Raw genomic sequence first — 12,140 nt, 5'->3', positions numbered from 1 at the left:
TTTTAAAAACAGAAAAAAAAGAAATGTCATTAAAAGTCCATAAATTCAAATTAATTCTACAAATGTGAAAACCTTTTGAAACATTCGAATTTAAGGGCAATTTTGCATGAAACCATATCCTCTCATTAATGAGCAAACAAGAATCAGGGTTTTATCACAACTGCCATACTAAAGCATACAAAAGGTTATTACACAAAGGCAGGTTTGACAGTTATGTTGGATATTAATCAAAGGACAAGGTGACATACATATAGAACTGTTAAATGTCTGTAAAAGTTTTATTGAATAAAATAAATTTATAAATATTTGTTTGTATAATTCACATATTTAACAGTTTACATGACCACTTATATAAGATTGAGATATTTTAACACTATGATTCCAAACTGGCATCAAGTAGGCTTTTTATGCAAATGTTTTAAATATCCAGAGCAAGGAGGTGAAGATGCTGGATCTTTCAGCTTTCTACAACATTGTACCAATTGTTCTATAACATTCTTACAGGATTCCATTTTGTAATTATTAGCTACAAAGAAAAAAAGATTCATTAAATTACCTGATTTAAGACATTCGAATTTACAGAAATCTCAGAGCTTTAAAAATGTAAACTCAGCTGTCACAGTTTTGCAAAATACTTTATAAACTCTAAACCTTTTGCAGACTTTGTTCTAATACAAGCAAACAGGGTTCCATTGTTTGTCTGTTTCAATTTGTGTAGGTTTTTAGTGCAAGTCGCAATGCAAATGCTTTTACTATTTATTGTAAACAAACATATCAAATGTTATGCAAACATTTCTTACAACAAACTAGAGGGTCTCAAGAGCCTGTGTTGCTCACTTGATTCTACTAGTACTTTGGTTTTGGAAATCATGTAAAAAAAGGTTAAAATCATGACAAATACCCTACTAATGATTGAGGATAATTTAAGTTACATATTGACCCCATAATTTAATCAAAACCAGGTGACTTTCATAAAGTTTACAGAAATTACACAAAAATTCATTGAAATTGTAGGAAATTACTTTTAAGAACTTCTAGGGTAACAAATCATCAACAAAGTAACAACACTAATTGGTTAGCACCTCACAAGGAACATTCATGCCATATTTGAATCCATTCCATTCAGTGGTTAATATAAAACAAACATTTTAATGTAATTCCTATAACTAGGTCTCCCATTGGTGGCCATCTTGTATGACAAATCAGTAACAAAGTTACAAAACTTGTTAAGTACCTGCTAAGCAACTCAAGGAACATGAATACCATGTTTGGTTTCAATCCATTCAAAGGTTCTTAAGAAGAAGACATTTGTTACATATTTCCCCGTAGTGTTCTATGTTAAACTAATTAGGTCCTGGTGGTCATCATGAACAGTAAATCGATAACAACAGGGACGAAAGATACCAGAGGAACAGTCAAACTCATAAATCGAAAATAAACTGACAACGCCATGGCTAAAAATGAAAAAGACAAACAGACAAACAATAGAACACATGACACAACATAGAACACTAAAGAATAAGCAACACCAAAAACTAGGGGTGATCTCAGGTGCTCCGGAAAGGTAGATAGATCCTGCTCAACATGTAGCAACACTTCATCAGCACCTCATAAGGAACACTTATGCCATGATTAGTTTCAAAGTGCTACTCTAGAGAAGATTTCAAGAAGTATTTGTATTTATTTCCCATATGGCCTTATGTTAAACTTATTATTCCCTTGCTCGTGGCCATCTTGGATGATGGTTCGGTTACAAAGTAACAACACTTGCAACAGCTCGTTAGGAACATACATGTCGTGTTGGTTTCATACAATTCAGTGGTTCTCTGGAAGAAAACAATTGTATGTATTTCCCATGGCTTCTATGGTTATTTTGGTGACAATTTTTGATTTTTTTTCAGCTACTAAGTAACAGCACTTGGTCAGCACCTCTTTAGAAGTATCCATGCAATGTGGATTCATTCCATTCAGTGATTTTGTAGAAAAGTTAAAAATGAAAAAAGTTAACGACGACGTCGGACGTGAAGTGATTAGAAAAGATCACTTGGCCCTTTCGGACCAGGTGAGCTAAAAAAAAATAGCAAAGCAATTATTCTACAATAACTGCAAATCTTGTGTTCTTGTGATCTTTTTAGCAGAAGCGTGGGTTCATTGTCCGTTTAAAATTTGTAATGAAATAACTAAAAACGACAAAAGCATTGCATATTTGCCTATATCAACAGCTGAAAAAAAAAACTTGAAATTTTTTTATTTTATATGTTTTTGTGACCCTCCTAGCTAATTACTTTTTTTTTACTTCGTAAAATAAAAAAATAAAAAAACTTGTCATTTCAATCATGGGTGATATTGAAAAAGATGATGGATAAAACATCAACACAAGAACAGCTGACTCGTCCCAAGTCTAGATGTTGATGATGATGAATTGGTGTTCAACGTCCAGTTGTAAATATTAAATTCACAAAAAAGGGCAAGAACAAGTTAATTTATATGAACCCATCTTTGTACTTGTCCAAACAGTGACAACAGAGCTGGACTATTAAGGTGCTTGATCCGACACGTGTTCTTAAAGCGGAGACGCAGCAAATGCCAATTTTAAAGTCTTTGTTTGACCCGACAGAAGTTGAGCTCATGATCTCCCGGACTCTGTTGGGAGAGCACGCCAAAACGATACCAAAAAGGTGGTCACTGAAATGGCTAGACAACATGTGACTGAATTCGAATGATGAAGTATCAGCATGATATTAAGATGGGGGGAAGGGGGGGGGGGGGCAATAAGTTAGACACTTCAGAGATCTTCAGACTACAAAAAACACAGATAAACCAAAGACTTTAAAATCATATATAGAATAAACCCTACAGAAACCATTAATATACTAGAATGCTGAATAACAAAATACGTTTCGTAAATCTGAAATGGGAGTGCCAGTTGAGCTGGATTTAGGAACGCCGCCCTTATAGAACTACATTATGGTAAATGTATAATCTTTTACAAGTCTCACTCGATCCTTATGCTGCCTATAGTGGTGTCCCCTTTTCAACATCGTTGATCCGCATCCGAGAACTGCGGTTATCAATATGTACAATGTTCTTTCTTTTTTTTTTATTTTTAAAATTCCTTTATTTCCATCAGTTGCTTGTTACATTGTCTTCAACAAGTCCAAGCTCCTTGTGAAGAATACATATAAATTTCAATTCTATTATATATTAATAAACAAAACATCAATCTAATAAATGTTTCTCAACATTAACTAAAAAATTATCTTCTTTTAACTTCTTTGAATAATACATTCGTTTTGTAAATTCTCTTTTGAATAGACAAAAAACATCAAGTCTTTTCATTTTCTGTTCAGATCCATAGTAGGATTTATAAATTGAAAACCCAATAATAGTTATAAGAAAGTTAAAGCCAAAGTAATATTTATCAGATATTTTATAGCCAAAAACAATATCTTTCAATGTGAAATCTTTTTCTATATTTACTTTTTGCAATAAATTATGAATTTTTCTCCAAAAATCGTGCAAAAAAGAACATGACATAAAGTAATGTTGATAATCTTCTTCAGTAAAGCATTTATTACATAAATCATTGTCTGTTACCTTCCATCTAAATAATAACTTTTTGGTTGGTAAAATGCTTTGTAAAAGTTTCCATCGATACATCTTTAATTTATTTTCTTCTAAATAGTAAAAAATAAAGTTGTACAATGGTTTCAAATGAAATTCTGTCTGTAATGGTAATACATTTAACCATACATTTATACCAATAGGTTTCACAATTTTTTTCTTTACTAATCTGTTATATAATAACTTATTTGTCAAAAAAGAAATGTCAATATATTTACCATTTATTGACAAACATTGCCTTTTTACATTGACTATACTTCTTGTTGAATTCTCTGATCTAAGACATTGTAACCATTCTTTTGGAATTGCTTTTTTTAGGGATGTCAACTCAGCTATCCAGTTGGATTTATTTTCAATTTTTTGCAAAATTACATCTTGTGAAATTTCGCCATCTTCATTTAAAATATCATTTATATAAATTAAGTTACCTTTTATCCAATTTTTGAAAAAAAGACATTTGTTATGAAATTTAATGTATTTATTCCCCCAAATAATTTGTTTTCTGATTTCGTAAAAGGTTTTTGGTATATCTGTCTGTCCTCCTCCTAATTTCATCCAGCTTTTTAACACGTTTTTATAAAATATTGGAATATTAGGTAGATATTGATCAACTTTATTATAATCCATATTCATATAAACTGCTAGGCAATTTTTTCCTGAGCATTGTAAATAATTTAAAGGTATAAGTTGCCATCTGGCCATATCTGTATGTAAGGTTCTACCTATCCATGATGCTTTTAGTGATTCAAAGTGACTTTCAATGTCAATCATATTCAAACCCCCGATTTCATAACTACCAATCATCGTTTTTCTTTTAACTTTATCTGGTTTGTCATTCCAGATAAATTTGAAACATTTTCTTTCTATTTCTTCTTTATATTTTTCTGGACATACGCATGAGCTAGCTAAAAAGGTAAAGAGTGGTATAATCAAAGATTTAATTATCAATATTTTACCTAAAATAGTGAGATTTCTCTTTTTCCAAAGAATAAATAATTTATCCATTTTATCTATTTTAGTTTCAAAATTTAATTTCTCACATTCTTCATTATTATGTCCAAAATAAATCCCTAAAGCTTTTACAGGTTTATCTGTCCAGTTAATATTTGCTATTTTGTCTTTACTATTTTTGAGTTTTCCTATCCATATCCCTTCTGTTTTATTTTTATTTATAATTAATCCGGAATAAGATCCGAAGATTTCAATTTCATTCAATGCTAGTTCGATATCATTTTTATCATTAAAAAATAAAGTTGTGTCATCAGCTAATTGGCTTATTTTAATACAATGTGTTTTTCTATCAAATTTTATCTGAAATCCTTTTATATCTTCGTTATTTCGAAGTCTTAGTGCCAATATTTCAACGGATATGACAAAAAGTAAAGCAGATAAAGGACACCCTTGTCTAATACCTCTTGAATTCTTAAACATTTCTGAAATCCACCCATTATTAATTATACATGTTTGAATATCAGTATACAAAGTTTTAACCCAATTTTTGAATGATTCATTGAATCCAAAGTGATCTAAAGTGTCTAACATAAATTTCCATTCAAGCGTGTCAAATGCTTTTTTAAAATCGACAAAAACAATAGCCCCTTCTATATTATATATATCTGCATAATCTATAATGTCCTGTATTTGTCTTAAATTAAATCCAATAAATCTATTTTTTATGTATCCAGACTGATCAGTGTTAATGAGTTTTGGTAAAACTTTTTTTAGTCGTTGAGCTAGAACATGGGACAATATTTTAAGATCGACGTTTAATAATGAAATTGGTCTATAATTTTCTAATTTTAATGGGTCCCCCTTTTTGAATATTAACGACAAAACACTAGAACGCTGAGAGTAAGTCAACAAATTATCTTCATGACCCTTATTATAGACTTTAACAAGTAGATATTTAAGCTTCTCCCAAAACGTTTTGTAAAATTCTACGGTTAGACCGTCAAGTCCAGGAGACTTGTTTAATTTCATATTGTTTATCGCTTCAGAACATTCCTCAAGCGTTACTGAACCATCACACAATAGTTTTTCTTCATCATTTAATTTATATTCTAATTTTGTATTTTTAATGTATTCTTGGGATAATGTATCATTAGGATTTTGTGATGAAAACAATTTTTCATAGTAGTTTTTAATCTCAAGTAAAATCTTACTTTGATCTCTTAAGATATTGTTTTTTTCATCTAATAACTTATTTATCGATTTTTTAATTTGCCTTTGCTTTTCAAGTCCCAAAAAATATGCATTATTTTTTTCTCCTAATTCAACCCATTTTTCTCTGGCTCTGATTTGTGCACCAATGGCTGTCTCATCATAAATCTTATTCAGTTCTGATTCCAAATTTTTAATACGATCATCCAAATTAAAGTTTAATAAATCTAATTGGTCTCTCTCAACCATCTTTTCCTGTAATTCTTTTTCTAACGTGTGTGTGACTTCTCTTTTGGCTTTAGCTTTTGATTTACAATATTTTACAGTAGCTTCTTTAATTTCAAGTTTTAATATATCCCAAAAAGTACGACAGTCTGTATCTCTATTTTGGTATTGATTTAAAAAGTTAGTTATCAAATTGTTAATTAAGGTTTGATAATCTTTATTTTCTAAGACAGAGTTATTTAGTTTCCAAAACCCACGTCCTTTTTCTGACGCCCCCGTTTTAAATGTTAAACAAACGCTCAGATGATCAGTATACTGAATTGTTGCCGGTTTAATTTTACATGTATCTATCTGAGGTCTTAGATTGCTATCAATCAGTATTAGATCTATTCTACTCGCCTACAATGTTCTTTCTTCTTTAACTTTATAACGTTACCTTGGAGACAATCTTGTATCTTGCAGGCATATTTTTGACAAGGGTCTGGTCTGGACATAAGGTTACTATGTTTAAACTGTGGATGTTTTTGTTCCTATAGTGTTCATTAAATAGAAAAAAAGAAATACGATCAACGACCAAAATTAATGGGTTCTTAGCTTGTAGAACTAATTTGATTTCCTTTACTTATCTTTCAAGGCTGAATTTACACTACCTTCTACTATAGTATCAATCTAAGAATTTCTTTATCATCTGTATATAATTTGGTAAATTTTCCATTAATACCGATTAGGTTGCAATCCTGTTTTTAATTAAATTGGTATTTATATTATATATATATAATGAAACGAAATGTCCAGTATTTATGAGTTGTTGCATTTATATGTCGCTGAATATGACTATGTACTTCCTTCTTCCAGGTATATTAGGAACCGGATTTAAAACTAAATCTTATGTTTTACCTACGTGAGAAATTTCTTGTGTAGGATCACAAAACGACGGTAAGTCGTTTAAAATTAAATTCATCTTTACCGATTTCACTCAATTTTTTTAACTTGATTTGTAACATACTAAAATGTATATCCAATAGAGCGAGATCAGCAACACTACTATTCTCGGATGACGAAAGTTCTATCAATCAGATATGTGCTTACCTCTAAAACTCATTTAGACTAAATCAGAGTAATATATGTTTCTTGTCTAATGAGAATGAGAAGAGTTCCAATATGTAATTCCTGAAATAACGAAAGGGATCTCTTTCAATGTTGTTATAGCTAAAGGCTTATTATTTCATCTTAAGAGTTCGAACCATAATTATATTTAAAATAATCTCAGATGGAACGCTTAAACATCGAGAATAAAAATTCAACCAAAAAATATTGTTAAAAAAAAGTTTATCGAGTATGATTATTCTGCAACTTCACGGTAGAAGTTAAATCCTTCATCGCATACAATATAGTAATCAGTAATTTCGTTACAAGGTGGCTTCTTATCTGTTATCTTCCTATGTGGTGCTTAGCTATACCTCTACAAAAGTTGATTGCATGCATCCTTTTGTTGCGGTTAAGAATAACCAAAAGCATATTAGTTTACTTATTGTATGATATTTCATTCTAAAAGATTGACCTCTATGTTTACTTACCAATACGAGTTACCGGTTTTAAAGATTGTACAAAGACGGATAGGGTCTAGAAGAAATCCGTGTTTTCATATATATATATAGAGAGAGAGAGAGAGAGAGAGAGATACATAAATTATAAAGTGCCTAGAAAATCAACCTAACGATATGTATCGATATAGATTAAACCATGGCATTTTTCATATCAGACCCCTATCAGCCCGAGTAGGTTTGACCATGGGATGATAAGGGGTATATGATATTATAAATGACATGTTATATTCTTTTTATCATATACTTCACCAGAATACATACAGACAGAGACATATAATACTATATGTATTATATGTCTCTGATACAGACAAGAACTTTTTTAAAACGTTATAAAATTCATTTATTGTATTATTTGTTTTGCATTTTTTAATAATATATTTTCCTGTTTCCTAATATTTTGTTTTTTATACTGTCGGCTCTCGGGCTGATATCATGACCTAGGGCTGATAAGGGGTCTGATCTTGAAAAATTCCATGTTATAATCTATATCTATATCGGATCATTAATCATTTGTCGGAAATATGGGGCAGAGGTATAAATAAGCATTAAGTTTATCGTTTCTATTAGTTTTTGTTTTTTTAATAGTGTTTTTTATTTTACTTTTCACCAAATGAACAAAAAAAGACATTTAAAGTAAAGACCTGAGGGTTGCAGTTACCAACAGCTATTATAGTTCAAAGCCCGACAATAACAACTAATAAAAAAAAATCATCTGTCTAAGACTAAAATATCAATCATCACACAACCAACATCGAAGTCGGTTAAAAATATGACCTCATCACACAACCAACATCGCAGTCGGTGACTTTTTTTGAAAATATGACGGCTTGTGCAATGCCAATATCGGCATATTGTTAATACCGTGAAAGTTCATTAATTATATGTGTATAACAATAATATTTTGTATAGTTTTAATTTACTCATTACAAAATCAATATTTATACAAATAAAAGCATTATTCAAAGCCGTGTTGAATTGATTGGTAACCTGTTGCACTGGTGTCAACGTGATGATCGTAACTGCAATACGATCATCCCAATATGGCGGCCACAAATTTATGGAAATTTTAGATGGCTGATTTCGCCACTTTAACAGCTTATTTCATGATTGGTATTATGTAAAAGAACCATCTTATAAGCATTGCTATTGGTATATTTTTTCGGACAAGATGGAAAAGCAACAAGAAGAATGAAAATCGAGATACAAAAGATCACGATGATGATCGTAACTTTTATTTATTTTTATCAACGATGATCGTAACTTTGACTTTAAGATGATCGTAACTGTCTGTTCAAACGAAGCATTTTCTGATAAATAAAGCTGTATGGTATGCGATAAAGTGTACATTTTCAGCTAATATTGTGATAATAATGAGGAACGATCACTGAGGGGAGGGTAACGTTATATTGGTAAGTGCACAAATGGTTATGAATTCGCGAGATTTTGTATTTATTTTTATCTAGTTCAATATTAAAATGCATTAGGGTTTAACGACTCTTTATTGATTTCATATATTTTATGTAAATAAGGCACTGAACATTTCATACTAATGGCCAGTTTGGTAAAATTGGAGACTTGTTTCCATTTTCCCCTTACACTTTGTAGGGACAATAGTACATATATATATCGAGAACCTGGTATTTTTGGGGAATTCAAACTTTAATAGTTTTTTTTAACAGATATAGGATTTTCAAAGGAGTGGTTGAAAACATATAGCATAAAGAAGTGTAACCATATCTGTTGAATGAGAAAAAAAAAAAAAAAAAACTCAATGAAACCATCAATAAAGGGAGCTGCTATTTGATTAGCTAGGATGAACAATTTTGTCCTGCATTTTTTTAAGTTGAAATCTCTATCCTGCGTTTTTATTTTTCACTCTATTCGGTCCTGCCTTTTTTCATTGGTTCATCCTGATTTTTTTTAACCTAAAATGTCATCCTGCCTTTTTATCATTAGTTCAACCTAATTTTTTTTACCTAAATTATCATCCTGCCTTTTTGTTTGGCCAAAACACACAGATTGCCAAAAAAAAAAAAAATCTTATCAGAAGTACTGACCTAGATAGCTGTACTGATAGCATGGCAGCGACCAACCAACAACCCATAGTTAGCATTAGTGACAGTGACATCGCTAAAATCGCTATAGCAGTAAAGTAAATTTTGACTGATGATTTCAAAGCCCTTATTGAAGAAAAACAGAGGCCTATTCTCTTCGAACTAGCCGAAATAAAACAAAAGCAAACAGAATTAGAATTCTCCTATGGAGAAGATGTCAAAAACTTTAAAAACCAGATAGACTATCTGAAAATTAAATGTGATGAGCTAGAACAGCACAGCAGGAAGCAGTGTGTAAGGCTTAGCGGTGTACCATATACTTTAGGTGAAAATACTAATACAAATATTATAGAAATCGCCAATAAATTAGGTGTTGATATACAGCCAAATGACATACTGATTAGTCATCGTACAGGGAGAGCTAAACCTAGACAGATTATAGCTCGAATACCAAACCATAATTTAAAAAAGAAACTACTGAAGGCATCCAAACAACTAAAAGACAGACCTGACCTACAAGGTATTTCTATTAACCAAGACCTAACTGTAGCAAGAAGTGGTCTAGCTTACGAAGCACGACAGTTAGTTAGAAATAAGAAAATCAAGTCAACTTTTGTGGTAGATGGTAAAATATATGTATATGACTTATCAGAAACTAGACATGTTATCCGGAACGAAATTGAATTCTCCAAGATGTTGAGCATATGCCATATCGACACAGACATCTCAGATGATGAATCTACACCTGAAAAACAACCTGTATCTGATGAAGTAGTGATGGGAAACGGGAACTGAATCTATCCTGAACGTTTATGTTTTTTTTTAGCAAACCGCTATCTTTATATATAAGATATTACTTGTACTAAATCTCAGTCTGAAATAGTAATTTGAAACTGTTCTGAGTAAAGAATATTATTTTTCATTTTTGAAACATCTGCAACTGTAATGTTGGGTCTGTTCGAATGTCTTTCCTTGATTTATTGTCAAGAACTGGTTCTCTTTCTACATTTTATTAGTTTAATTCGAATATGTTAATACAAGTTGTCTCCTTAGACAAATGATACTATAAGTCAGCATTCATTAAGTATTATGCACTGCTAAAACTTTTGAAAAGATATTTTCATAAAGTTCATATTATGCTACTTTAAGATGAATGAAAAAAAATAAACAGATTAAGCCAATATTCAGATTTTTCTGTAATCGTTGACATTATCATTTTGATTTGAAACATACCAATTACAAGAACTAAATCTTCTATTTTGTTTGAAATTCCTTGGGTTTTGTTTTTTTTTTGTTTTCTGTTTGTTTTTTTTTTTGTTTTTTTGTTTTTTTTTTATTTGTTTTATTTATTTGTTTGTTTTGTTGGGTTTTTTTTTGGGGGGGGGGGGGTATTGATTGTTTGTTTGTTTATTCTTTTCTTTTCCATTATCATAGAAACATTTGCATTTAATACCTTGTCCATACTCATTCAAAAAGAAAAAAAAAATTAATTTTTTTGTTGTTGTCCAGTACATAAACTGAAAACATATGGAAAGATCCTATACTAAGTTGGATCTTTATAAGTAAAGTCACATTGGAAGGCCTTAACCAACAACTAAACAAAATTTGTGTATATATGTTTATCTTGTTCTTTTTATTTTATTTTGTTTTATATGCCTGTTCTGTGGTTTGCCATGCTTTATGTCTGTTTGAAATTGTTTATTATATTGTTGAAGCCCCACCCTTGTACTCTATACCGTCATTTTTTTATATCTTTATATGTCTACTGATATAACTACTTATAGAATAAGGGTGGGGTTAAATTATACGAGGTCAACTCGACTTCATCATAAAAAATGTATTGACATGAATACTGTTGTTCTTGTATTACTTATGCTTCGATATGGTTATTTAGGGATCACAATTGCTCTATTATATACTGTTATTTTTGAATTAGATCAACTTCCCATAACACCATTTTCAAATACACGATTAACTACCAAAGTGTGTAAAGACGTATCAAGATGCCTTTTTGTAAAAACTGAGCTTATTAGTTATTTGATATTTCTTGTAGTTTTTATTATATTGCTTTCTGGTGATATTGAAACAAATCCTGGGCCATCATTTGCAAATGATTTTAGCCTAAATGATTCAGTTTCGAATTTAGATCTGCGCGATTTGATCACATTTACTTGCATTAATATTCAAAGTGTTAAATCAAAACTTGATATTTTGGAGGCAGAGCTTGGGGATAGAGATATAATTATGTTAACAGAATCTTGGTTAAAGCCGAATATATCCGACAATTCAGTTGCATTATCAAACTTTAAGGCTCCTTATCGTAACGACAGAGAAGGTGATAAGCTTGGAGGGGGTGTCATGATTTATGTAAAACAAAATATCCCAAGTAAGCGACGAAATGATCTAGAAATCAATACTCTCGAATGCTTATGGGTTGAAGTAGTAGTTAAGGATTGTAAAGTTTTGTTTG

General features: G+C 30.7%; 1 protein-coding gene across 1 annotated transcript; it reads right to left on the bottom strand.

The window, feature by feature from the left end:
- Nucleotides 1–266: 266 nt before the first annotated feature.
- LOC143067457 (cx9C motif-containing protein 4-like) lies at nt 267–7,185 on the bottom strand. Its single transcript, XM_076240741.1, has 3 exons — nt 7,099–7,185; nt 6,446–6,539; nt 267–526 (listed from the first exon to the last, which is right to left on the bottom strand). The coding sequence occupies exons 2-3, from the start codon at nt 6,501–6,503 to the stop codon at nt 393–395; spliced, it is 192 nt and encodes a 63-aa protein (XP_076096856.1). The 5' UTR covers nt 6,504–6,539; nt 7,099–7,185; the 3' UTR covers nt 267–392.
- Between the last annotated feature and the right edge of the window lie 4,955 nt (nt 7,186–12,140).

Source organism: Mytilus galloprovincialis, chromosome 3 (genome assembly GCF_965363235.1).
Source record: "Mytilus galloprovincialis chromosome 3, xbMytGall1.hap1.1, whole genome shotgun sequence".
In the NCBI taxonomy this organism is placed as follows: Eukaryota; Metazoa; Mollusca; class Bivalvia; order Mytilida; family Mytilidae; genus Mytilus; species Mytilus galloprovincialis.
The sequence above is the reverse complement of the archived record's forward strand: the minus strand, read 5'-3'. Positions and strand labels throughout refer to the sequence as shown.

Coding starts and splice junctions, on each gene's coding strand:
- LOC143067457 (XM_076240741.1), bottom strand. CDS start 6,503: ATGTCCAGACCAGACCCTTGTCAAAAATATGCCTGCAAGATACAAGAT. Junction 527..6,445: donor GATACAAGATTGTCTCCAAG/GTAACGTTATAA, acceptor TTTTCTTTGTAG/CTAATAATTACAAAATGGAA.